Genomic DNA, 27,641 nt, shown 5'->3' with positions numbered 1-27,641 from the left:
TCCAAATATTGATAAGTTCCTATTTTTCTGCATGTTTGTAATGTAAGGCAGAGCTTGAATTAATTCACTTTTTGTAATTTGATTTACATGTATTGTGGGTCTATACTGTTTGATTATACTGCTTGATTCTTGACTAATTGTGGGTTTGATGTATATGTAATTTCAACAAGAACTATGAGTAACGATAAAGGCAAAGCACATTGGGATGTGAGCACCACAGGTGTATTTCTGAAAATATGTGTTGATCAAATTTATAACAAGCTTCGTCAAGGATCTTCGTTGACAAAACCAGGTTGGGACAATATTCATAGAGAATTCAATGAAAAGACAGGGAGAGGATATGAAAAGAAACAGCTGAAAAATAGATTAGATAATTTGAGGAAAGAGTGGAAGACATTTGATAAACTAATTGCTAAGGAGACCGGCATAGGGTGGGACCCTGAAAGGAACACGGTGGTGGCATCTGGTGAGTGGTGGGAGAGGAAATTACGGGTATGAAGTAGCTTATGTTAATTTATAAGTAGTATTATACTTTTGGAATCAATTTAATTATAATTTACTTTTGACTTTGCAGGAAAATCCAGCATATGAAAAGTTTAGGCACTATGGGTTAAGGTTTCGCACTGAATTGGAAACTATATTCAAGGACACTATGGCATCAGGAGATGATATGCGGGCACCATCTTGGACCGAGCCTGCACCACAGAGGGGTGATCAGCCAAATGACTACCAACCAACAATGGATTGGCAAGAAGGTTCAGGGGATAATGAAGAAGACATTGGACGCTGTGCAGGAGTTTCGGACTTTTTGGACGGCATCAATTTAACTGCAAACACATCGAACACTGCATCCACTGTACCTAGTGCTTCAGGGAGTCAAGGGAAGAGGAAGAGAGGTGAAGGGTTGGACAAGTACAAGAAGCAAAAGATGCTAGCGACAAGAAGAATAGCAGATTCAGTAAGTTCAATTGAGAAGGCTTCAATTAGTACAGCAGAGGCAATAAACAAAATCTGCAACAGTGATAACACTACTGAGCTTACTGCTGATCTATTGAGTATGCTTGAAATAGTCAGTGACTTACAACTTTGTGTGACATGTTGTAATCTGCTGGCTAACAAGACATTCAGGGACATATATGCTGGTTTGAGAGAAAATCAGGAGGTATTAGTAGCTTGGTTGAAGCACAATGCTGCGAACCCCCCGCCATATGCTGCACCGAAGAATCCTTGAGTTGTGCCTAGTGACTTGTTATGATTTCTGTTTATCTATCATAATGTATTTGGTTATTGTGTGTCATGACGATGTGTTTGATGGTTGTGTTTAATGACTATGTGTAATGTTGTGTTTTATGATTATGTTTAATGTTGTGTTTCATGACTATGTATAATTATTATGTTATAGTTTAATAGCTATTTATCACTTATCTTTTCTCTCTCTCTCTCTCTTTTGTGAAAATGTTACTCACATTTAGTATTTAACTACTCACAGGTAACATAATCCATGTCTGATTCAACGGCGGGTTGGGGCGAGGGTTGGGGCGAGGGTTGGGATGAGGGTTGGGACGATGAATGGTCTCAATTACTTCCTGCTTTACATGAACACACAACACAGGTATCATAGCTAAGTGTGTTAATGGGTCAGTATGTGACACCTTTTCTATGCAAACAGCCATGTAGAACTAGTGAACAAACGGGTTATTTATGGGTTCAAGAACTTTTGCATGGGCATGAAGGACGGTCTAAGGAAATGTTTTGAATGGAAACAGAGACATTCCATCGGTTATGTTCTAAATTGGTTGAACATGGGTTGCAAAATTCTAAGTACATAGGTATCCATGAATCTGTTGCGATGTTCTTGAATACAATTACGCATGGTCAGTGTAATAGGATGATTCAAGAAAGGTTTCAGCATTCAGGAGAAACTATTAGTCGGCATTTTCATAGAGTGTTGGATGCTTGTCTCAATTTATCTCGAGAAAATATCAAGCCCACTGATCCTACATTCTCCTATTGCCACCCAAAAATAGCAAATGATCCACGATACTTCCCATTTTTTAAGGATGCAATTGGCACAATTGATGGCACCCACATAAAATGTCAGGTTAGTCAAGCTAGGCAAGACAAATATTTTGGGAGGAAGGGATTTCCGAGTCAGAATGTCATGGCCGTATGCGATTGGGATATGTGCTTCACGTTTGTGTTGGCGGGCTGGGAAGGTAGTGCACATGATGCTCGTGTCTTTCAATCTGCTATTTCAACTCCATCCATGAATTTCCCTCATCCACCTGAAGGTATATTTCTGTAAATTTCAAATCAATTATTTTAAAATTAAGCTTCAATTGTATTATTTTTACCTCAACATAATTGAATCATGATTTTCTAGGCAAATTTTATTTGGTTGATGCTGGCTATTCATCACAAGTGGGATATCTTGGCCCGTACAGACGTGAGCACTATCACCTCCCAAACTTTAATCGTCAGCCAGGATTTAGAAATGAGAATGAGGTCTTCAATTATTATCATTCAAGTTTGAGATGCACTATTGAAAGAATTTTTAGGGTTTGGAAGAATAGGTTTGCAATCTTAAGAGACATGCCCAGATTCAAGTTTCAAGCACAGGTCCGCATAGTTTGTGCAACAATGGCTGTCCATAATTTTATCAGGCAAAGTTCTCCAACTGATGACCGCTTTATACAAGCTGAGCGTGGAAGTATAATAGATGAAGACAATAATCATCCAGCTGGTGAGGCATCCTCGTCAAGTTTAACATCTGCCGTACAAATGAATCGTGTTCGTGACTCAATTAGAGACCAAATTGTGGAAAGTTTACGATCTAATTAGTTATGTGATTTTATTTACTTTAATTAGAGACCAAATGAATTTTAATTTAATTTATGTTTATGTTTGTCCATTATATATATTTAATTAAGTACGATCTAATTACTTATATAATTTTATTTACTCTAATTAGATACGAAATGAATTTTAATTTATGTTCATGTTTATCCATTATATATATTTAATTAATTATCTAAAATGTGTTTTTAAATTTGTCTTGGTAACAAATATTTTTATCTTATAATCTCACAAATAAACTATTTTTATTTTATCATAATAATTTTAGATATTTTTTAACAATTATCACATTAAAAATATCAAACACTACTATTTAATAAAGTATATGTCCTTTTTAGTTATTTTACAACTGAACTAACTTTTTTATTCATCCAAACAACTTTTAACTTTTTCAACTGACTTTTTAAAAGCACCTATCCAAACATACCATAATTGACTTTTACTCTAACTTCAGTTACAAAAATCAGTTGAACTAGAAGTCAGTTTTGTCTAACGCCAATCCAAACATACCCTAAAAGTATAAACTTTAGTATGAATTAAAGTATTTTAACTGGATTTTATTGAAATTTTTACTAAAATATTTTGCATTTCACTTTAAAACAATTTGTTGCGCAATGACAATAATATTATCAGATACAATTACTTTATTGTGTTAGATTTACCTTTTAACTTCAGACAAATGAGACAAAAGAACAATAGAATTGTGATAAGTTACTTAACCATTTGTACTCTACAAAAGTAATTATTTGAAAATAAAAAAATTATTAGAATTATAAACTAAATCGCGATTTCAACCCAATATATTTAATATCTTTGTTTCAATCTTACTTAGGCATAATTTATTCCATTCACTATATATGTAATTTATTTTGGAATTAAATTTTACCAAATGATTGCAATTTAATGCAAAAGTTCAGCATTTATCTTCCTTATTGTCAATTACCTTTTGTTTTGTCAATTATCAAGAATATGACATCTTGATCTCTACATACCAAAATCCTACATTAAAATTTGGTAATACTAATGTATATTCGATGAAGGCCAAAGTTAATGAGACAAAAGAAATCCTTGTGTGCAGACAATATCCTATTACTGAAGATTTTTCTTTAAAATGCTTCACAACAAAAGTAAACTTGACATTGTGAAAGACAGCCGTAGCAAATCTTGATTTTCGAATATTCATATTGAATCTGATAATATTTTCTTCCCCCTTCTATATGCAGCAGTATATAATATTTGGATTGACTAATATTTTTATATAACATCTATTTTCATTGGTAGAGACAAACCACCCAATACCTTACAGTTTCCATTTGTGGAGCCTCTTTCAGCATCTCCTCCCTCAATATATGCTAGCTCAGATTGCCACTATATCCACCCTTCAAAGGCTTAACTTCACTATGGTTAGCAGCCAAAAGTAAACTCTTATAAAACGCAAGATATTATAAAGTATAAGATATTTTAAGTTTGTAACTGAAAAGGTTTCATTTTATTTTCTACAATGAGCACAATAGAGAGAAAAACAAATCACCATTAAAACATCAAGAGAATCAAGTTGTCAAGAACAAAATCAAAGAGTTTTAAGTCATGGAACACTCAACAATCAACTTAAATATGGATACAGATAAAGTGAAAAGAGAATCACTTCATCCTAATACTTTGTTCCATTCCCAAATCTTAGGTATCAAAGACTGTATAAGCAGAAGAGATAACCAAGTGTGTATCTTACATGAGGCAATGCTGTCACGTGGGGAGGCATAGCAAAATGTTAAACATCCTTATCAAAGATAGGGAAATGAGTCAAAGTAGCGTATTCGTAGCTGTACAAATTATGAAAGTGTTTTTAAAGTGAACGATACAGAGGAGAACTGTAATAGTGAAAGGGCCAGAACTGGGTCCATACATATTTTGACTCTTGGTATTGGTACTGTCGTAGTTCATAAACACTTTGGTGAACAGGACTCAACCTCAGCCCCTCTCCAAAGGACCTCCCTATGGATCATTATAAGAAATGCAATCATGATAATATCAATCATAAGGTTAAGTAAGGAAAACTTAATATTTAGAATACAAAATATAAAGCAATTGTGTCAATTTCATTTGCAAAGTGTAATGAGCAAGAAACAATAACAAACATGAACATAGTGGGGGAGCCCAAAGTTAATGCTGGATATATTTGCAATGTGACATATGATGAAGTATGATAAATTTCTATTAGACCCATACAAAAACTCTGATGAATTATAATGATAAATTATGCTATTTGACATGTTGAAAGAGATAAAGTATATTTGTCTATTAAATCACCTTGAGACAACAATAAAGGACACGATGTATGTGCCATAGAATCATGGTCTAAAAGATACTTGAATGATGAAAATAACTGAATGACTATAGTTTCTTAAAATTAATAAAGAATGAAATGCGTTACCTCATCAAACCACAATAAGAGATGGAAACCTATTAAACTATCACCCCATTAAACAATAGTGTTATCTTCTCTTCCTCCTCCTGCTTCTATGGCTATCAAGGATTTCTTAGGAGGAATGATCAGATTTTCACTGAAACACAAAAGTTCCCTTTAATCCAAGGCACAAGATGAGACCCTAGTGGAAGAAAAAGCAGTCATTAGCTTTGAAGTTTTTCATAGCCAAACAGAAATACCTTAAAATATTATCCCCAATCTCACTTGAGAAAACTTCATCCTCCCCAAACCAGGAAATTTCATTTGCCCTGATTTCAATGGTCAAAATTTCAAGCATATATATTTTTGAAAATGTAATTTTCTTATGAAATATTCATATGACATATAAGCTTACATAAAATTTGCTGTTAGAGTATAATTTCTATGAACATACAGGCTAATCAAAACATGGTGCAAAAGCATACTTTCTTTGGGAAAAACATCTTCAAAGACAGGAGAAGTCATTATAAATGTTTGCAAAACATTCATATTTGGGGCATCCTTTTAAAGACCCAAGTCTAAGAAAATGGTCTGAGCACATTTTCGTGACACATAAGAATTAAGCTCAGGTAAGTCTAAGCACATTTTAGCAGGATAACATTCTGGTCATCTGGTGAATTAATGCTCTGCAACTTCAAAATAGTATTGTTCCCATTAGCACGTCTCAGTATCAAGATTTCCCCGATTTGTCTGGACATGTATATTGAGAAAACACACACTCAAATAGAAACTAAGATTATAAGCATGCCATCCATTCATATGTTGATAACCACCACGGCGACAATTACGCACATGATTGATACATAAAACAAATATGTGTGTGCACGGGAACTTATTATAAAAAACCTTAAAGGTGGAAAAGGAGGGGTAAGTAACATTTGGCCGAGGTCAATAAATAATGAATGCAAATGGGAACAGGACATATGCAATGCCATTAAATGAAAGTCTCAAACGTTAGTGTTGGTACAAGTGAGGAGCAATGACTCAACGTTCTCACTATCAACAATATGATCCTCTCTTAACGCTAACTATACAAATAACACGGGATATTGTTAAATGATGACTCAAATCTGATATTCAAAACCCAATAATAAAGTATATCATTTTAAAAGTAAGAAATGCAATATTTTTTGTTTAAAATAAGGTTGAAATTCAATTCTGATTAACCTATTTGATGGAATATATATTTGAAAAGATAGAGTGTTATGATATTTAAATCGACCATAAACACTGTTAAAAAATTAAAATTATAAGTAAGTCAATCTAAAATAACTTTGAATGAGAACTTTCAAAAAAGAAATCTTTAGACTTAAAACCGTATCATTTTAATTTTTAATAATAAACTCCATACCTCACAATCAAACATGGGTACCATTTTTATTATTGAAATGGCCTGGTTCATGTCCTCTACCATGCGACCCCTGTTTAATCACATATGGAGAAGCACACAAGTTCATGTCTATCGAAGTTCTGCCTTAACATATAGGCATCACTTTAAAATGAAAGACAAATGGCAGCTTATATTTACCATTTGTCCCATTCCCAAATAAAGTGCATACAAACTTACATTAAAAGTTTGAAACGGAAATATTTTATTACGATTCCAGCAAACTACTTTTATAAGGAAGTCAAATGGTATCTGCCCTTTAGGCTTTGTCAAATCACCAAGTAAAACGCAGACACATTTACATGAAACGAAAATAATTTCCTGCTCAATTGACTACCATGAAAGGACGACTTTACCTCAATATATGTGCTTAAATCCCATTCGATTCTTTTGGCATCCTCTTCGCATGTGAGCTGAACATTACACATGATAACCCGAAAGAAAATAGCAACAAAATTTTCTACTATGCCCATCGAAGAGGATTTCCACTATTATTCCTGGCACCCAGCACGGCATGTTTAAGCCGACCTCCTACGCTTGGAATGCCAACAGAGAAAACAAACATAGAATTGTGAATCAACTTTATAGGACAAATACGTATAGACTAACTGTTTGTTATTGTGAAAAACTTAGTGTACACCAGTGAATGACAGAGCAGCTGCAAAAACGAAACTTTGCTCATAAACGATGGAATGAAAAGGGAAAAAAAAAAACATAATAAAGTGCAGCAGAAGCCCACACCTGACCGTACATAATACAATAAAATAATTCAAAGTTTAAACATGGTATGAAACACGTGTTACATATCACAAAGTCCCAGAAAATTGCCATAATAGTTGCCAAAATAAAGTCCGGTCATCCAGTCAATATAACAATAATAAAAAATAGTCCAAACTGAGAATTGATAACCCACTTGAAACTGGGCCTTAGTAGCCTCACAGACCTTCCAGTTCTTGTTACCAGGCCATTCCTGCCCGTTGAATTGCTGGAAACATAAACGCATCTCTTGCTGATGTGTAATCCACAAACGTGTAACCCAGATTCGATTGCTTCTTGTCATGCTCAAATTTCCTGAAAAATAAACATGCAGTCATAAGCCGTTAATATGTGCAAGATATAGAACTAATCTTAGATAGTAGGTATTGTGTTGCACTTGTAATCCATTGGCAGATAGACGAAATCATACCTGGAAAGAGAAGACGCCCGTTGAGAACTTCGATTTTGTCGGGAGTAGTGCTTGTCCAATATGGACAACAGATCTTTTAAACCTAACACTCCCCATGGAGCAGAGAAATATACTAGTCAGAAGGTGGGGGCCTTTTTTTTTTTTTTTTAGGGGGGGTCGTCTCTGAGTTTTAAGTATTGTGGCAAGAGCATGGTCAGAATCCTCATCGTGGCCGGGGCTGTTGCTGCTTCGATGCCTGTGTGATCACAATATCTCCACACCGTTCACACAGACTTGCATAAAAGATTATCAGCAATGGGGATCTACGAAATAAAACCTTGAAAGAAGAGAAGGGAAGGAGCAGAAGCAATAGTGAGAGAGAGATGGAAGAGATGAAAAGAGCAGAGAGCAGAGATGCCTTGCTGGATGCTTAAGATGGAAGCACTGATTCATGGGCGAGCATGAAAGAACACTGTGAATAAGAAGAAATCATAGAACGGTTTGTGGAGGAAGAATTTGAGGTGAGGATGAGGGAGATAGGAAGATTATAGTATCTGAGGCAGGTGATGGGAGAAGTACGAAAAGTCGAAAACGAGAGTTGCCGGCAGGAGGCTTGAGAATTTTGAAATTTGAATTTTGGATTAGTAGAGAGGTCATTGGAAAACAAATAGGCTGAATGTGAAGCCCAAGGTATGACAATAATTAAAATCAGCTCAAACAAAGCCGAGGCAAAGCTAAATTGGCTTGTGAACAGTAATGTGTCTGGAGCCAAAAATAAGTCATATTTGAGCCAGCTTGCCGGAAAGGATTTCTAAGATATATTGATGATGATTTTTTCTTTTTATATTCCAGAAGGTAAACAGGGGATGAAGTTCAAGTGACAATACTAGGAATCTAACCACTGTAAATTCTCTAAGTTATGAATTTTGTATTTTGAGTGATAAATTATGAAAGCTTTTTGCCGGAAGGTTTGTTGATTATTACTTTCCTGCATTTATTTACAAGTTATTTTTAATATATTTTACTAAAAAAATTAGAATCAAGAAAAACTTTAAATCCTGTTGATCATGAATTTTACTTCTGTTTAATACATATATATTAAACTTTGATATATGTATATTTACCCCAGCACCTCATAATCAAGCGATAACTGAGATGATTTTTTATTTTTTTTGGTCTTTTGTTCTCGACCAAAGATGAGATGGCTTACTGTTCACAAGTGGTGAATGGTGATCTTGATTAGTACTGACGCGAAAAAGATCACAAGAAAAGGACAAATCCTAAAAGCGATGCCCAGATGCGAGTGATCTTGATTAGTACTGTCTTGACTTGCATACCAGCAATTGCATTCTCTATGCTTCCACTGTAGCCAGAAGAAGGATCAGAATGAGGATACTGCTCTCTCGCCTCTTACGTCTTCACATGATTGCTTTTGTTCTGTTTTATGCTTTTTCAGTATGTCTTCCTCCGCCCTGCTTAGCCAGAGATACCCTGAAGATCGGGGGAAGGCTTCGTGACGGCGAAGGTGCCAATGCCACCCTTGTCACCACGGGAGATCAGTTTGAACTGGGTTTCTTTTCCCCTGCCGGAAGCCAAAACAGATACCTAGGAATATGGTATCATGGGATAGAACAGCAAACTGTTGTCTGGGTTGCTAACAGAGACAACCCCATTCCTCATTCAAGGACCGGAATTTTTCAACTTTCGCTAGATGGAAATCTCACCGTGTTAGATACAGAAGGAAATCCTTATTGGTCCTGCACGCCTGAACAAGTATCTTCTCTCGCAAACCTCACAGTGAGGCTTATGGATTCTGGGAACTTGATTCTGGCAGACGACCAATTACAAGCGACCTACTGGCAAAGCTTCCAACACCCTACGGACACATTTTTGGTGGGCATGAAAATGGATGAAGATGTAGTCTTGAAGTCTTGGAGAGCCTCTGATGATCCCGGCAGCGGTGATTACACATTTGCAGGTGGAAAAACAGGGGATAGCAACTATACAATCTACGTCGACCACACCCTAGTTCGCTGGGCAGGCGAAACACGCCTAGATTTCGGCTCAGAAGGAAAGATACTTTCGCTGCTGGCAAACTTCACCCGAAGGCCTTCTACTTATAAAAAACAAATGTCAACAGTTCCACATCCTTCTGATTTTAACCATACAAGGGTAGTGATGAATCATACAGGATACATAGAATTTTGGCGCCGGGATGAGATCGGAGGATGGGTGACGGTATGGAAGGAGCCAGGTGACCAATGCAAGATACATAACTTCTGTGGAAACTTTGGCAGTTGCAATATGAATAATTCGCCATACTGTAGATGTTTGCCTGGATTCGCTTCTAAGTCGCTGGGGGAGAATCAGGTTCCATCCTCTGAAGCTGGAGGTTGCTTCAGAAAAACAACATCATGCGGGCAAAACACGACAGCGTTCATAGACTTGAAGAACGTGAAAGTCAGAAAAGCAGACAAAGCAGTCTACGCAGCGAATCCAACAGAGTGCCAATCTAAGTGCCTTAATCTCAATGGGTGTCCCAATTGCACAGCTTATTCATATGATGCATCAACAAATTATGAGAGGACGTTCTTATCGTGTTCTATTTGGACCGCCGATTTGCCTACCCTTCAAGAGGAGATTGATACGGGTGTTAATCTTTCTGTCCCGATAAGTAAACTAGATATAGGTACATACACTTTCACTATCTCATCTCCTCAAATAAGATGCTTGCTTTACTTAATACTGTCTTAGATTGTCTAACATGAAACTGGCACAGAACCAACTCCAAGGACGTGCAAGCCTTGCGGTGTATTCACAATTCCTTATCCGCTGAGCACCAAACCAAGTTGTGGTGATCCCATTTACGTCAATTTCACATGCGACTCGTCAACCGGGCAGGTTAGTTTCGTCGTGGGACAAGAGAGTTATAGAGTTGCTAATATTGACCCAGACAAGAGATCGTTCTCCATTCAAATAAAAGATTCGGGTGATTGTGCTGCAAGCAGTCTAGGGCGTCGGCTCGATCCGCCATTTAGTGTGACTCAACAGTGCCACGGTGAGGCAAAGACAATAAAGATTAATTGGGATCCTCCAGGTGAACCTCCCTGTACTAATTCCACAGACTGCGAGGGCTGGTCTCATTCAACTTGCAAGGCAACCAGTAATAGAAATGGAAGATGCCTCTGCGATGAAAAATATCAATGGAATGGCCACAGTTTAAGCTGTACGCAAGGTAAACGTATTAGGTGTTAACACATTAATTGATTTCACCCCCCAACCCCCCCGACGTTAAATGTCTAAAGCTGGCGCCTGTCCAATTGTATTGGAGCCCTGAAACCGATTTGAATCGCAACTTCGATAGGATTTAACAAGTGAGAGAGAATTAACCTTGGGAGTAGGAGATTGATGAAAAGGATCATATCTATTGGAACAATATGAGGCCATATTTACTTGTTGAAAATTGATACTACCTCCAGTCCTAATTATAATAGCTAATTAACTAATTTGAGGAGATTAAAGAAATAAGTTAAGTTAGTTATTTGTAATAAATATATACTGTGTTTCCTAAAATATCCTTACTTACTAAGTTGATTGGCTAGAACTACTATTATTAGAAGGACCACTTTGAAAAAATATATATAAATATGAGAGACAAAGTGGATTAGGATCTTATAATTAGGACCAAAATAAAAGTCAAATAAGGTCTTATATTAAGGACCAGAGGTAGTACTTGAATTCTTTACCGACCAGTTAGAATGACCTTTCTGTTGTTGTCAGTACTCAGATTCTTTCATATTTTATTATTCCTCAACTTAGTTTGAGCGAAATTGATTGATATGAACTCAGTAAGAACCCTGAGCTTCTCTATTCTCTTTTTGAGCCGATAACAACCATTCAGATTAATTTACCGAGTATGGATCATGCCTAGACAAAACAAGAATAACTTGGGAATTGTACTCTTTGGTAAGCCTCAGCTCAGGGAGATTTGACTTCCATCTGAGGCTAAAGAATCTGCTGCACTTTTTTACCTTGATTTTACAAATATTGACCCTTTTATCGACTTTTATTTATAGAAGAAACAGTGAGCAAAAAGTGAATGATATGAATGACTAGATATTGTTGCCAAACAAAATATAGAAGAATGACTTCGTAATGTTCTTGTCAATCATCAATATATGCACGTGGAATAAGATATAGTCAGAAATTTAAGTACTGATCGTAGTTAGGGTAACTCTTCCATACTGAGATTGATGTCAAGCTTTAATATATGCTGATTATCTAACCCTCCAAGTTGCTCAAGAACAAATTATTGCTATTACTATCATCAGCATCAGTCCCCACAAGTAAAGTACACTTGATTCTACGATTTCAATGGCATTCCTTAATCCCGTCTAGAAGCTGACACATTTCCTTTGTCAATAGAGCCTCCAAGAAGAAACAGCTCTAGAGTTTTGATATTAGCGGTGACACTTTCAACCTTGATTTTCTTGGCCTGCATTATAACTTCTGCTTACATTTGGAGAAGAAGAGTAGCCTCAAATCAAGGTAATACGTTTTTTGCCTACAAACTTCGATGCATTCAACATGATCTGATGCTTATAGTGCCTGTGCTTATGTAATAAGTTTATGTTTGCGTCTATTATGCGTGTTTAGAAAAGGGAGAAAATCAAAGAATGAGAGATGTCCTACATGACAATGAGAGATGTATCAAAGATTTCATAGACGCCGAGAGGTTGGAGGAAAAGGACGCTGAAGGGATAGAGGTACCTTATATGGATTTTAATAGCATCCTATTAGCCACAGATAACTTCTCAGATGCGAACAAACTTGGACGTGGGGGTTATGGGCCTGTGTACAAGGTGATTGATTCAGTTCCACTTTCTTCATTGATTTCTAAACTTTAGAGACATGCTCTATGGAGAATTTTCGTTACAGGGCAAGTTTCAAGGAGGTCAAGATATTGCAGTCAAGAGGCTTTCAAGTGTTTCTTCACAAGGAATGAAGGAATTCAGGAATGAAGTTGTCTTGATATCCAAACTTCAACATCGAAACCTTGTTAGACTTTTGGGCTATTGCATTACAGGAGAAGAAAAAATATTACTTTATGAATACATGCCAAACAAGAGTTTAGACACATTCTTATTTGGTAAGTTACAAAATGCTTAATTATCAATAATTTCAATCTTGACATAGGTTTAGTGAATTTAATGTAAAAGGAAATGTTGATGCAGATCATACACACAGAGAGATTTTGGATTGGCCAATGCGTTTTGACATAATTTTAGGAATTACTAGAGGAATATTATATCTTCATCAAGACTCTAGATTGAGAGTGATTCATAGAGATTTGAAAACTAGTAATATTCTTTTGGATGAGGAGATGCAATCAAAAATTTCAGACTTTGGACTTGCAAAAATATTTGGAGGCAAGGAAACTGAGGCCAACACTGAGAGAGTAGTTGGAACTTAGTAAGTTTGATGTATCTCCCTTTTTGAATATTGATCTTCAACTATATTTATAACGAGCATTATAATTTTGTTTCCTTTTATTTTGTAGTGGATATATGGCTCCAGAGTATGCATTAGACGGATTTTTCTCAATTAAATCAGATGTTTTCAGTTTTGGGGTTGTAATGCTTGAAATTATCAGTGGAAAAAAGAACACGGGATTCTTTCAGTCCAAACAAATGTCCAGCCTTCTGGGTTATGTATGTTTCATCTTGTTCCTCCCTTGGCTTAATGTTCTTTTTGCAGTGTGGTGATTTCCTATTTATATGAATGCAGGCATGGAGGCTATGGACGGAGAATAACCTCTTGGATTTAATGGATCGATCTTTGAATGAAAGTTGCAATGCAAATCAATTCATCAAGTGTGCACAAGTAAGTCTATTGTGCGTGCAAGATGAACCAGGAGACAGGCCCACCATGTCGCAAGTATTAATAATGCTTGAAAGTGAGACTGCAAGCCTTCCAACTCCAAAGCAACCGACCTTTTTTATGAGCAGTAGCAGGGGCCTTTCTAGCTCTGCTTCTTCCAGTAAACCTGAAGGAATTCTTCCCACCGACAGTACCTATCAACAAGGTCGGTAGTGGAGATTGGATTATATTGGATCCTGTCGGAAAACCAACAACTAACTTCTTATTGAAACTCTAGTACGCTTGTATGAAAGGCCATTCATTCTTAGGGAACTTAGATCAGCTGACATCTGGTATGAAAATACCATACAAATATTAGTTAGGCATATATTTGAAATCTGTTGGTGCAATTATTTTTTTCTGCTAAAGTACAGGTATCCTCTTATTGGGGGCAATCCTATTCGAGGCACTGTCGGGCGCTAAATATGGGTACTTCTCCCAGCAGGGATTCAAACTTTGGTTCGTCACATTGTGACGGAATAGCTCCTTCCGCTAGACCCAACCCACTATTGGTTGTTGGCGCAATTATTTCAAGATGAAATACGTTGATATTTAGGTCCTATGTAGTCTATATGTTTGCTCCAAAAATAAGTTGGGCCAAGCCCAACAGAGAGGAGAAGCGAGCACTATAAACAAGATGGTACTAGAGACCCATATATGTACGATCTCTGTGGAAACTAAGATCTAGATTGAGGGTCGAAGCTGAATTAAATGGCTTTTGTGGGGTATATGAGGCTGTAGAAATAGAATGATAGGCCTATAAAAGTTGAATCCAGTGGAAGGGCTAATCCCGCACAATCTTGATAAATGAAGGTTCGAATCTCACTTGAGAGAGGTGTTCACATTTAGTACCTAACAATGTCTCGAACAGGATTACCTCCAATAGGAAGATACCTACACCTTAAAAAAAAAAAATAGAATAATAGATTTAAACAAACAGAAGAGGCCCTTGTAGGGTGTGTAGAGAGCTGAAAATAAGCGGAGGAAGAAAAAGAAATTGATATTCGAGTATTTGACAATTCAAAGGTGGCCTTTTCTATTAGCTTTGGACATTTTCTATATATATATATATGTGCATATATACATACATATATATATATTATAACATATAAACTGGACTACATCAATTTTGTTTGGTTTAGATTTTGCAAAACACTAATTACTGATGAAATTTAGGGTTTTAGAAACATTTTTGGGTTTTGGCCCTTTGGGTTTATGTTAAGTCTGAGTTTACGTGTGCTTCTATTTAGAAAAATATTGTATAATATGAATTTATTGAGACTAGATGGTATTTTAGGTATTTTCACTTTCTTTCTTTTCATTATCTTCTGCCTTTTACACAGACCAAGTAACATTTTTCTGATCAAACATCCCTATTGTTTTTCCAAAAATGACCATACATCTTTTTCATTCATATTTTTCCTTTTGATTTCTCTCTCTCTCTCTCTCTCTCTCTCTTTTGAGTAAAATCTTTGCAAATTATATTGTATAAATAGTATAGACACTATATTTGGTACGAGAGAAATGAAGGGAAAGGGAGGGGAGGGAAAATATTGATGAGCTCGTTTTAAAAAAATTGAAGAAGTTGGGTTATAAAATTTTGATAAGAAGAACATGTAAGATAAAAGAATAATTAAAATAAATCAAAAATTTTAACCCCACTTTTTTAATTTTTTAAAACGAGCTCATCAAAATTTTCATCCCCTCCCTTTCCCTCGTTTCCCTCAAACCAAACGAATAAGAGTAAGATGATGACTTTTAAAATAAAGTAAGAGATTGTCAGGATGGCTTGCATTGAAAATAAAAAATAAAAAAACAGAATTGGGATATAATGACAGGAAAACATTGGTCATTAATAGTATTAATCAAAGGTTAGGATGATACAAGGAGAGTCACAAAAGGGATAGAAAGAAAAAGGTCAGAGAAAGGAGAAACATACGAGGAGGGAGAGAAATAGTTTCACGAAATGATCAAATACTTTATTTCCTCCCCACCCCTCAACCTGTACTCCATTCGTCTTTAATTATAAGATCTTTTTAATCAAATTATGCAGTTTAATAAAACAGTTAAAATTAGTTAAAAACAGTTAATATGTAGCAAATATTATTATTTTTTCAAATATACCCATATATATAAATGGGTAAATGTGATAGAGTAATAATGAGATAAATAAATAAAAAGAATGTATTAAATATATTAAATTAAGGGTAAAATAGATAATAATATATTAAATGTTCAAATAAACTTAAAGAGGATTTTATAAAAAGAAACAGACCCTTTTAAAAAATTAGATTTTATAATAAGGAACGGAAGAGTATATCATAACTTCTTCCGGATACTCCTAAGCCTGATATTGGATTTGTTGATCCCATAGCTACTTCTTTATGATCCCCATTCATAAAATCATTAAATCGATTCATGACCACCTTTGAAATAATAATAAAATATAAGATCAGCTCCAAAAAACTGTTTTTTTTTTTACTGCCACGCTGGTTACATACTTTTTTCTTCCCACCAAAATAAATAAAAGTGCAATACAGCTGGTTGATGGCGTGGAGGAAAGCCCCATAATTCTCCAATCACAATCATACTCTCCCCATTTAATGATCGTTCCCATCTTATTAATTAATTAATTGGCTGGTATGAAACCCGGAAGCATTCATGTTTTCGAATGATACAATTTATTTTTAGTATTTCTTTTTTTTATTTATTAATATTAGTTTTTTTCGTTTTCTCTTTTTGGACTGGGTTCTCCTACATATTATGTAAATCAAGTTCTACTCAGTACTCAGTACAGTTTGACTCGCTCAATTGGGTGGGAAAAAAAAATGAGAGAACTATTTTGTTTAACTGAGTCATTCATAAGTTTGCAGTTTAAACGAGTTGCAGTTAACATAGGTGACACGATTTTATAAGCTATAAACATAAAAATGATAAGCTTGATAACTGAACTCATAAGTCCAACTAAGTTTGTAAATGATAGGGGTATACATTTAAGTGAGAGTTAATATGATCGTATAAACTGAAAACGGAAAGGAATTTGACATCAGTGCGTGTTTCATTGCAGGTTTATCGATAATTATCCGTCAAAGCAACGTGAAATATACATTCTTCCCTTGCAGGTTAGTGTCGGAAGTTCTGACTTAAGATTGTCTAAACCTTAAACACGTGATATGGAGGACAATGAACTGTCGCATGTGTTGATTGCACCCATACCAGCAATAAACCGACATAGAAATACTTATAATGGCATTGTTTAAAATTAATTTGACTTCTTCCTGCCGGCTCTGCGCGTAACGACTTGGAAACGTATGCGGTGCTGAACTGTAATATATGTCGAAGTAGAGTTAAATTAATGGAAGCTTGTCTGAATTAGTTGCTTCGGGACATGCAGTTTAAACTTTGGAGTCTCACAATGGTGTTATTTAAATAATTGTTGCAATAAAATAATATTTGGAGTCAAATTTCTTGCATACAATTCTTCTAATAATTCTGTATTTAATTTGGCACTAGGGGAAGGTGTTATTTTATATGTGAAATGGACAACCATTTCAAACTTTGAATCAATAAATTATAAAATATGGTGTTAATATAAATTAAATAAATAAATAATGCATTTGGTGTATTGCTCTCGTAGTAAAGTAACTCCTTTATATGGATAAGTTGGATTGTTCTATTCCCGCAGTGTCAGTTTAGTGTCCTTTTCGATTCAAAAATAATTAATCAAAAAAGCTTCATCATAACTGCAGTTTGATGAAAACCTGCGCAATAAATTTTAAATTATTGTTTTTATATGGAAGAATTTTAAAAAAAATATCTTTAAATTTTAAAATTCTAAATCAGTCTTATTTACTACACGTTAATAACAACTGATAATATTTGAAAGGTAAATGATAATATATTCTTTAGTCATTCTTGATTTGGGTTTTGAAATTTGAAAAGATTTTTTCTTTTTATATTCCAAAGGGTAAACAGGGGTTGAAGTTCAAGTGAAAATAAGCCATTGTAAATTCTCAACTTATGAATTTTGTATTTTGAGTGATAAATTGTGAAAGCTTCATCACTACATGTCGCAGGTCTCAGTAATAAATTCTTTGTTAAAACCGAGTGATATTTAAAAAAAAAAGAAAATAAAAAAAAGAACTTGCGAAGGGGCAAGACAAAGAACCCAAAAAGTCCTGTAAACAAGCACTGTTTGAAGAGTTAAGGAAAAAACTAAATATATTTTAAAGTGAAACACCGTTTAAAAAAAAATGAACTTCATTTAATTTACCCAGGACCTCATAATCAAGCTGATTACTGAGGTGATTTTTTCATTTCCGCGTGGCTAACTGATTCGTATTGACTATTTTTTTTTTTTTTGTTACAAGAGAGGGCAAAGCCCAACTAAGGAAAAAGAGAACTAAGTAGGAGGGGAAATGAATCCCATAGACTCTTTCTGCACAATTATCTGCAAATGAGCAGGACACGAATCCATAGTAGAAGATCTGGAAAGACCCTCTTTTGCTAAGGCATCAGCAATCTGGTTTTGTTGTCTTGAAATGGTTTGTAATTTTAATTCCCAAGGACAACGCATGAAGTTTTGGATCTGGAAGAAAAGGAGGCTGGCCCCTCTGTAGCGTTGTCTATCCTGAAGCATGTGGATAAGGTTCTTGGCATCAGATTCAAGAATTACTCTTCTCATTCCAAGATCCCAAGCTAGTTTCAAGCCTCTGTAAATTGCCCATTCTTCTGCTTCAAAGGGTTCACAGACTCCAATGTAATGAGTAAAACCAGCTATCCAGTTACCATTATGGTCTCGTATTATTCCACCACAGCCAGCCTTACTGTTTGATCTACTCATAGCTCCATCTACATTCAGCTTAACCCAACCCTCATCAGGCCTCTTCCAAACTGAGCTATCAGGATACGAGTTGTTTGCAGTATTTTCCTCTTGCATTTGAACGAATTTCTTCCATATCTGCATAATGACAGTAGCAGGCTCTAACGGTTTTAGGAAGTTTGTCTCGAATAAATGCTTATTTCTCCATTTCCATAGGAACCAAACAGTGACACCCCATATCTGACTCCAAGTCCCATCGTTAAAAAATCCCAGATCCTTTTTAAGGTTTAAAGCAAACCAGTCACACAAGCTAGCAGCAAAGAAGGAAGGTTTATACCTGGGGTGAAGAAGTTGGACCCACAAATTTGTTGCATACTCACAGTTCCTTAAAATGTGCAGGACGTCTTCTCGATCATTCTGGCACCAGGGGCAATTATCAGAAACTGGCGACCAAGAGCTTCTCCAAGCATTTGTAGGGAGTCTGTTGTTGAAGGCTATCCACATGAAAACTCTTACTCGTTCAGCGCCCTTCCACTTCCAGATCTCTTTGAACACAGTGCTGTAGGAATTTGATGGATTTTCTTCTAGCATATAATAAGCACTCTTCAAAGTGAAATTTCCACTATTTGTTGCCTTCCAAGTTAGAATATCTTCACCAGCTTCACCCATGGGGGGGAGCAAGGTAATCAATTTTTGAAATACATTACTTGGAATTATGGTGGATAGATTATTAAAATCCCAAGTACCGTGGGCAATAGAGCCGGGAATATGGGTTGGGGCCCGCGGGCCAGCCCGCCAACCCGCCATAAAAGAGCGGGTTAGGGTTGGCATTTGCCAACCCGTCAAAATGCGGGCTGCTCTAGCCCGCACCGCATAGCCCGCGGGCTGTGGCGGGCTAGCCCGCGGGTTGGCGGGTTGGCCCGCCTAACCCGCCACCTTTTTTTTAAAAAAAAATTTGTTTTCATATAAATAATATATTATTATATTTGAAATTTTTCTTCTATCATTTACATCTCAATTTTCATGTTACATAATACATATGTAAACAACAAATATTTTTTAAAAATAAGCATACCATATTTGTAGCAAAAATTTAATAACTACAATCAAATATAAGATAATATTTATTATAGAAAAAAAGTATTTTAGAAAAATATGGTGAATGAACTTTTAAAAAAGTTAGATAAATGCACTTCTAATTTATTAAGAGATAGTGTTTTGTATCAAACATGACATTTGTATAAAAAAATTATAAAATTCATCACTTGATAAGTTAATGTTGAATGTTAATCATGTAAAATATTTGTAATATATTGTTTTATATTTATATTGACTATTTTAAATGTGGTTAAAAATAATTTATACTTGTGATTACTTTTGAAATTTTAGATCACCATTTATAGTTTAAAAAATTAAATAAAAATAAGATTTAAAAATTGAGAATTAAAAAAAAAAAAAAGATGGCGGGCTGGCGGGCTGGCCCGCCAACCCGCTGTGACGGGTTAGGGTTGGGACTTTTCCAGCCCGCCAAAATGCGGGCTGCTCCAGCCCGCACCGCATAACCCGCGGGTTGTGGCGGGCTGGCCCGCAACCCGCGGGTTGGCCCGTATTCCCAGCTATAGTGGGCAACCCAATCAGCAACTCTACTATTTTCTTCTTCACTAGTTAGAGGCCTGAGACATAGATCTTTAATTTTTTTGTCCGAAAATAACCAGAAATCATTGAAGAAACTAGTAGAAAGTCCATTTCTGATATTCCACTTCATGCCTTGTTCCACTAAGTCCTTCTGCTGAGAGATAAATTTCCAAAGAGCAGAATCTGTGGGTTTTGAATCAAGTAAATTATCTTCGTTTTGTCTCATATATTTAGAGAAGAGAACTTCTGCCCATAAGCCTTTACTCCCAGTAATCAACTTCCAAGCAATTTTTGCACCGCAAGCTTGATTAAGAGAAGTTAATCTCTTAAAACCAAGACCTCCATAAGACTTAGGCAAGATCATTTGCTCCCACCCTATTGGGTGGAAGCCGTGGGATTTATGACTACTACCCCAAATGAAGTTCCTTTGCAGTCTTTCCACCTCTGAGCAAATGTTGGCAGGGATTTTTGACACTTGCATTGGATAAACTGGAATTGCAGAAATAACAGATTTTGCAAGTGTAATTCGACCAGCTAGAGAAAGAGTATTTTCTTTCCAAACAGCAAGTTTTGATTTAACCCTGTCAATAATATATCTGAAGGTATCTGTGGTTTTCCTCCCTCTGATGATTGGAAATCCCAGATACTTCCCTATGTCAGTGGAGATCCTCATACCGGTTAAGCCTTTGATTCTCCTTCTAGTAGCAGCATTGACTTTAGGTGAGAAAAAGATAGAAGATTTGCCTTTATTAACCTTTTCCCCTGATGCAGCACAGAATTGATCTAGGCATTCCATGATACGAGAGGCTTGGTCTTCAGTAGCAGTTCCGAAAAGCAAAAGGTCATCAGCAAACATGAGGTGAGAGATGGCTGGCCCTTCTCTAGTTATTAAAACTGGTTTCCACCTACCATCATTCACAGCATCACTTATGATATGTGAAAGCCTATCCATGCATAAGACAAAGAGAAGGGGGGATATTGGGTCCCCTTGGCGAAGGCCTCTCAAAGGAGTAAAAAAATTAGATTGTTCTCCATTCCACAGCACATTGTAGGAGACAGATTGCACACAACTCATAACTAAGGAGATGAAGTCAGGATCAAATCCAGCATCAATTAGCGTTTGCTGCAGAAATTCCCACCTGACACGGTCAAATGCTTTTTCAAGGTCAATTTTCAAGGCCATTAAGCCCTTTCTTCCTCTCGTTCTCTTCATAATTTGCATGATTTCCTGGCCCACAATTATATTTTCTTGGATGTTCCTGCCTTTGATGAAACTTGTTTGGTAAGGTGATATTAGATCATCCATTACAGCCCTCAGTCTACTAGCAATAATCTTGGTTATACACTTGTAATGAACAGTGCACAAGGAGATTGGTCTAAAATGACTAACCAATTCTGGTTTTTCAATCTTAGGAATAAGAGATATAAGAGTTTTATTTGCATCAGCCAAAACACTCTTTTTCTCAAAGGCCCTTTTGACAAAATCACATATGGCTTCACCAACAATATTCCAATTCGACTGGTAGAAAATTGGAGAAAAACCATCATATCCAGGAGCTTTATAAGGGCCCATCGAAAACATCGCAGACTTGATTTCCTCAATAGAAGGAGTAATACCCATACTGGACAGTCTTGTTTTATCCAATCTAGGGAAATTGGTGGAGGTACTTAGTAGAGGGGTGCCAGTGCCATCAGGTTGGTAAAGGCTTTGAAAATAATCTACTACCATCGCTCTTAGCTCCTCCTCATTTTCCGTCCAGGTTCCACTGCTGTTTCTTAGAGCTAAAACTCTATTTTTCCTTCTTCTGAAATTAGTTTTTAGATGATAAAAGCGGGTGTTTCTATCTCCCTTGGTTATCCAATCAGTGCGGGCTTTTTGGAACCATTTTAGCTCTTCCAATTTTAACACTTCGTCAAGCTGGTTTTGCAGAGTTAACTCCAAGTCATGGAGGAAATGAGAGTGCGTATAGCTAGAAGAATTTTGTATCCCTTTCAACCTATTCAAAATGGTCCTCTTTTTTTTCTCTACATACCCGAAAACATCTTTGTTCCAAATTGTTAGAGAGCTACGAAGCTTTTCTAAAATGTTATCCAGCTCGCCATAGTCAGACCAGTTATTAGCGAGGAATTGAGTAAAAGAGTCATGCGAAAGCCACATGGCTTCAAATCGGAAAGGTTTCAGTCTCTTATTGCAATTATGACCATATCTTAGATATAAGGCAATAGGATTATGATCTGAGAAAAGAGAACGAGGGAGTACCTTCAAACAAGATTCTGAAAAATTACTTAGAAATTGTGAATTGGCCAAGGCTCGATCAAGGCGTTCAAAGAGACGGGAGCAACCAGCTAGTTTCGGTCCTTTCCAAGTGAATTTAGAACCAATCGAACCCATATCCATTAAAGCGCAGCTGCGAATTCTGTCTTTGAACCAATTGATTCTCGATGTATTGATAGTAGCTCCTCCAATTCGTTCTGAAGGAGATAGTATATCATTAAAATCACCCAGAACCACCCAAGGCTTTGAAACATTGGCAGCGAGTTGTTGTAATTGATTCCAAAGAAGAGACCGATAATTGGAGTGGGGGACAGCATAAATACCAGTGACAAGAAAGGAGGGGTGCCCAGGAATTTCACACTCAAGATGAATAAATTGTCGGTTCTCTTCTAGGACAGTTATGCTATAAGGGCTTTTCCAAGCAGCAACTAAGCCTCCCGATCTCCCCTCGCTAGGAACAAAAGAGAAATTGTCAAAACCCAGAGCACGAAGACGGTTGAAACCAGTAGCTTTATCACATCTTGTTTCACCGAGAAAAATCAGTGAAGGTTTTGGGTCACTACAAACAGCTTTTAGATTTCTGAGGAGCCCACTTCCACAAGCTCCCCTTGCATTCCAATAAAGGATACTATCCATAAAAAAGATAGTAGATGAAATGGCTAAGGCACGGCCCAAATCAAAACCCAATAGGAAGTTGGGTTTCGGGCACCACTGTATTCTCACTACCGAAATTCTCATGGGTTGGAATTAGAGGGCTGTTCAAACCAGGCCCAATCCGTGTATCTCCTGGGTCCACTTCTTCAGGGTCCAACTCACCATCATTGAAGGTAGGGGAGGTTTGGACTTCCGTAAATTCATCAGTGTTTTCAGGTTCATTTCGTTCAGTGTCTTGCACCATATCTTGACACGTGTTCTCCTCATTGCAATTGTTCTCAGTGATTTCTTCCATTGGTAACATAGGGACGTCCTTACTCCTATAATCTCTTCTCAAAACATCACGCGCCCTTTTCTCGCTCTTACGTTTTTCCTCCGTTTTCTCTGCTATCTCCATGTCGTGTCCCGCCACTAAGGTGCCAGCTTGGAATCTTTCTTCTTGCACCTTTGTTATAGCACTACCACTCTTTCCACTGGTACGTCGTACAGACTTATTGCGTTGGATCAAGTGTTGCGGTTGTGACACTACCTGTGCCTCTGCAAAACGGATATCACCGTTATTTTCTGTCTCTTTTGTTTGTTCTTCCACGTCAGCTAGAACCCCAAAGCGAGAGCCTCCGTTCGCCGGACGGGAAGTTTCCCCCCTGTTTTCTTTTGCTTTCTTTTGTCTGCGAGATTTTTGCACTACTCTCCATTGTTCCTGAATGCTATCAACCTCCATCTGTTGATCTCCACCTCTGTCGCATGGGTTTTGGTTCTCATTAGCATCCTGGACATGCTCTGTTCTTCCCTTTTTAGATGGGCAGACCTCGCTTCTATGGCCATACCACCCGCATTCAGTGCACAACATATGAAGACCTTCATACTCCAGATGATAATCTTCATTATCTAGAGAGAATCCTGGCATTAGTTGTTTAGTCAAATCAACTAGAACGCAGATGCGGGCATAATGTCCTCTCAGTTGGCAAGATGTATTCAGATCTACTTTAATGGTTTCTCCTATTCTATTTCCAATAAAAGTCAAGGCTTCCTCGTCGTAGTATTCTAGAGGCACTTTGGGCATTCTCACCCAGACTGCCACCTTATCTATAGATGCTCTTGTAGGGCGAAAGTTTGGCTCCCATGGCCTAACTGTGAGATAGTGATCATATATCATCCAAGGCCCTCCTGTCAAGGCATTAAAGTAATCTTCTCTGTTTGATAGTTTTACCACGTAGAAACCGTAACCCACGTTGATGAGAGTAATGACACCCCTCTTAGCCCATAAGCTCTGTAGTCTGGTTAACAAAGCTTTGTATCCGATACTTCTGTCAAGGAGCTTCACGATAACAGCCTTCCTCCAAGCCCTGTATAGTTTTTTCTTCATTTTCCCAGAGAAAGAAAAAGTAGGAAAATTCCGGTTCAGATTCTCAATCATCTTGCAGATTGGCTCTGTTTTTCCTTTTGTTGAGTCTGGCGAGGAATCCTCAGATAAAGTATCATCCGACTCTACGCCATCTGTTTCCTCAATGTCATCATCGGAGCTGGCATTATGGCCATCTATACCTTTCAGTTTTTCTGCAAAAGTCGGTCCACCAGAGCTGTATTTATTCCCCTCAGCTCCAAGCTTTGGCCAATGGCCCCGCAGTAGGCTACTTCCAGCATCGTTAGTTCCATTTTTTATCTTCTTGGAACTCCGAAAGAGTAGGTCCTCTTCTTCTTGCGACGGAGGCACCGTCGTGCGCGTTTTCTCAGAGAGCACTAGGGTCATCGTTTTTAGCAGACTCTAGATTCGTATTGACTATTGATAGCGCGGATAAGATCAACAGTTTCAAGACAGATCCTGTCGGCCCAAAAAGAGGATGGGGCCCGGGCAGGGCGCTAGTGTGCGCCGACCTTGACTTCCCCTGTCAACCACCCACCGGCTCGATGTCCTCATTTCGTGCAAATGACTATGAAAAAAGTTATAAATTGGCATTTGGTATGCAATTGGTTAGCAGCTGTTCACATCTCTCAAGTGCCCCACCCACAGGAACAAGAAACATACTCGCAGAGCTCAACCCCGTGAACAACATAAAACTCAAACGTGGGTTGACCAATGAACGGGTAAACGAGGCGACTTTCTTGACTTCATGCTGGCAATTGCATCCTCTATGCTCTCGCATGCGTGCAGCTTGCTTCCATTGTAGCCAGAAGTAGATTCAGAATGAGCATAATCCTCTATGTTCTGTTTTATGCGTTCCTATTATGTCTTCCTCCGCCCTGCTTAGCCATGGATACTTTGAAGATCGGTGAAAGCCTTCATGACAGGGAAGATGCCGCTGCCACCCTTGTCACCACGGGAGAGCAGTTTGAACTTGGTTTCTTTTCCCCTGCTCGAAGCCAAAACAGATACCTTGGAATATGGTATCATGGGATAGAACCGCAAACTGTTGTCTGGGTTGCTAACAGAGACAACCCCATTCCTCATTCAAGAACTGGAATTTTCCAACTTTCGCTAGATGGAAATCTCACCGTGTTAGATACAGAAGGAAATCCTTATTGGTCTTACACGCCTGAACAAGTATCTTCTCTCGCAAACCTCACAGTGAGGCTTATGGATTCTGGGAACTTAATTCTGGCAGACGACCACTTACAAGCGACCTACTGGCAAAGCTTCCAACACCCTACGGACACATTTTTGGTGGGCATGAAAATGGATGAAGATTTAGTCTTGAATTCTTGGAGAGCCTCTGATGATCCCGGCAGCGGTAATTACACATTTGCAGGTGGAAAAACAGGGGATAGCAACTATACAATCTACGTCAACCAGAACCAAGTTCACTGGGCTGGTGAAACGCGCCAAGATTTCGGCTCAGAAGGGACAATGCTTTCGCTGTTGACAAACTTCACCCAAAGGCCTTCTACTTATAAAAACAAAAACATGTCAACAAATGCACTTCGTTCTGACTTTGAGCACACAAGGCTAGTGATGAATTATACAGGACGGGTAGAGCTTTGGCGCTGGGATCAGATCGAAGGAGGATGGGCGACTAGATGGAACAAGCCAGATAGCAAATGCAAGATACATAACGTCTGTGGGAACTTTGGCAGTTGCAATATTAATAGTTCGCCAATCTGTAGATGTTTGCCTGGATTCACTTCTAAGTCGCAGGGGGAGAACCAGGTTCCGTCCTCTGAATCTGGAGGGTGTTTCAGAAAACCAACATCATGCGGGCAAAACACGACAACATTCATACACTTGGAGAAGGTGAAAGTGAGAAAACCAGACAAAAAAGTCAACGCAGCGAACGAAACAGAGTGCCGATCTAAGTGCCTCAATGGGTGCCCCCCTTGCACCGCTTATTCATATGATGCGTCAACAAATGCCTATAGTAGGATGTCCATACCGTGCTCTATTTGGACTTCTGATTTGCCTACCCTCCAAGAAGAGATCGATGCGGGCTTTAATCTTTCTGTCCTGGTAAATAAACCAGATATAGGTACTTCAATTATTTTCACCATCTCATCTCTCCAAATAAGATGCTTGCTTTACTTAATCAATACTGTCTTAGATTGTCTAAAATGAAACTGGTACAGAACCAACTCCAAGAACCTGCAAACCTTGCGGCGTATTCACAATTCCTTATCCGCTAAGCACTGAAGCAAGTTGTGGTGATCCCATTTACTCTCATTTTAAGTGCGACTCGCCAACCGGGCAGGTTAGTTTCATTGTGGGAGAAGAGCCTTATAGAGTTACTAACATTGATCCAGACGAGAGATCGTTCTCTATTCAAATCAAAGATTCGGATAATTGTCCCGCAAGCAATCTCGAGCGTTGGCTTGATCCGTCATTTAGCGTGACTCAACAGTGCGATGATGTAGATGAAGCAAAGACACTAAAGATTAATTGGTCTGCTCCAGATGAACCTCCCTGTAATAACTCCGTAGACTGTGAGGGCTGGTCTCATTCAACTTGCAACGCAACCGGTAATGGAAATGGAAGATGCCTCTGCGATGAAAAATATAAATGGGATGGCCTCAATTTAAGCTGTACGCAAGGTAAACGAGTTAACACATTAATGATTAATTTACCCCCCACCCAAAAAAAAAAGTTCTTCTTGTTAGGGAGACAGGATGTCTAAGCCTGACACCTGTCCAATTGTATTGGAGCCCTGAAACCGATTTGAATCGCAACTTCAATAGGATTTAACAAGTGAGGAAAAATTAACATTGGGAGTAGGAGATTGATCAGAGGGATCATATATGTTGGAACAATATGAGGTGATAATTACTTGTCTTGTTGAAAATTGATGCTGGAATTCTTTATAGACTAATTGGAATGACCTTTGTTGTTATGAGAATTGAGATACTTTTATTTTTGATTATTCCTCAACTTAGTTTGAGCCAACTTGATTGATATGAACTCAGCAAAAATACTGAGTTTGACTATGCTACCTTTCTGAGCCACTAGCAACCATTCAGCTTAATTTACTGAATATAGAC

At 37.5% G+C, this 27,641-nt stretch overlaps 4 protein-coding genes and 1 long non-coding RNA gene across 6 annotated transcripts; 3 read left to right on the top strand and 2 right to left on the bottom strand.

The window, feature by feature from the left end:
- The first annotated feature begins 302 nt into the window (after positions 1 to 302).
- Positions 303 to 1,323, top strand: LOC114751588 (uncharacterized). The gene is made up of 2 exons (XM_028940252.1): positions 303 to 492; positions 575 to 1,323. The coding sequence occupies exon 2, from the start codon at positions 653 to 655 to the stop codon at positions 1,229 to 1,231; it is 579 nt and encodes a 192-aa protein (XP_028796085.1). The 5' UTR covers positions 303 to 492; positions 575 to 652; the 3' UTR covers positions 1,232 to 1,323.
- A 3,210-nt stretch (positions 1,324 to 4,533) lies between these two features.
- LOC114751609 (uncharacterized) lies at positions 4,534 to 8,409 on the bottom strand. Of its 2 annotated transcripts, none has more exons than XR_003740767.1 (4): positions 7,894 to 8,409; positions 7,651 to 7,778; positions 7,064 to 7,243; positions 4,534 to 4,848 (listed from the first exon to the last, which is right to left on the bottom strand). It is a non-coding gene; the product is annotated as an uncharacterized LOC114751609 (long non-coding RNA). The 2 variants fall into 2 exon arrangements; XR_003740766.1 differs by having other exon boundaries at positions 7,064 to 7,238.
- An 829-nt stretch (positions 8,410 to 9,238) lies between these two features.
- LOC114751668 (G-type lectin S-receptor-like serine/threonine-protein kinase At4g03230) lies at positions 9,239 to 14,001 on the top strand. Its single transcript, XM_028940339.1, has 8 exons — positions 9,239 to 10,561; positions 10,652 to 11,107; positions 12,298 to 12,420; positions 12,529 to 12,734; positions 12,811 to 13,021; positions 13,107 to 13,344; positions 13,433 to 13,583; positions 13,660 to 14,001. The coding sequence occupies exons 1-8, from the start codon at positions 9,259 to 9,261 to the stop codon at positions 13,963 to 13,965; spliced, it is 2,994 nt and encodes a 997-aa protein (XP_028796172.1). The 5' UTR covers positions 9,239 to 9,258; the 3' UTR covers positions 13,966 to 14,001.
- Positions 14,002 to 23,199: 9,198 nt separating this feature from the next.
- Positions 23,200 to 24,927, bottom strand: LOC114751650 (uncharacterized). Its single transcript, XM_028940318.1, has one exon. It carries the CDS (start codon positions 24,925 to 24,927, stop codon positions 23,200 to 23,202), a length of 1,728 nt encoding a protein of 575 aa, XP_028796151.1.
- Positions 24,928 to 25,085: 158 nt separating this feature from the next.
- Positions 25,086 to 27,472, top strand: LOC114751641 (G-type lectin S-receptor-like serine/threonine-protein kinase At4g03230). Its single transcript, XM_028940306.1, has 4 exons — positions 25,086 to 25,262; positions 25,330 to 26,638; positions 26,736 to 27,197; positions 27,468 to 27,472. The coding sequence occupies exons 1-4, from the start codon at positions 25,086 to 25,088 to the stop codon at positions 27,470 to 27,472; spliced, it is 1,953 nt and encodes a 650-aa protein (XP_028796139.1).
- The last annotated feature ends 169 nt before the right edge of the window (positions 27,473 to 27,641 follow it).

Source organism: Neltuma alba, unplaced genomic scaffold (genome assembly GCF_004799145.2).
Source record: "Neltuma alba isolate B1F8T4 unplaced genomic scaffold, ASM479914v2 tig00001137_pilon, whole genome shotgun sequence".
Lineage (NCBI taxonomy): Eukaryota > Viridiplantae > Streptophyta > Magnoliopsida > Fabales > Fabaceae > Neltuma > Neltuma alba.
Note: the sequence above shows the minus strand (reverse complement) of the source record. Positions and strands in the feature narration are given on the sequence as shown.

Excerpts from the sequence above, each read along its gene's own strand:
- LOC114751588 (XM_028940252.1), top strand. The coding sequence starts at position 653 with ATGGCATCAGGAGATGATATGCGGGCACCATCTTGGACCGAGCCTGCA.
- LOC114751650 (XM_028940318.1), bottom strand. The coding sequence starts at position 24,927 with ATGACCCTAGTGCTCTCTGAGAAAACGCGCACGACGGTGCCTCCGTCG.
- LOC114751641 (XM_028940306.1), top strand. The coding sequence starts at position 25,086 with ATGTCCTCATTTCGTGCAAATGACTATGAAAAAAGTTATAAATTGGCA. Across the intron at positions 25,263-25,329 it reads GTGGGTTGACCAATGAACGG|CTTGCTTCCATTGTAGCCAG; the intron begins GTAAACGAGGCG and ends GCATGCGTGCAG. Across the intron at positions 26,639-26,735 it reads GGTAAATAAACCAGATATAG|AACCAACTCCAAGAACCTGC; the intron begins GTACTTCAATTA and ends AAACTGGTACAG.
- LOC114751668 (XM_028940339.1), top strand. The coding sequence starts at position 9,259 with ATGAGGATACTGCTCTCTCGCCTCTTACGTCTTCACATGATTGCTTTT. Across the intron at positions 11,108-12,297 it reads CAGTTTAAGCTGTACGCAAG|AGCCTCCAAGAAGAAACAGC; the intron begins GTAAACGTATTA and ends CTTTGTCAATAG. Across the intron at positions 13,345-13,432 it reads GAGAGAGTAGTTGGAACTTA|TGGATATATGGCTCCAGAGT; the intron begins GTAAGTTTGATG and ends TTTATTTTGTAG.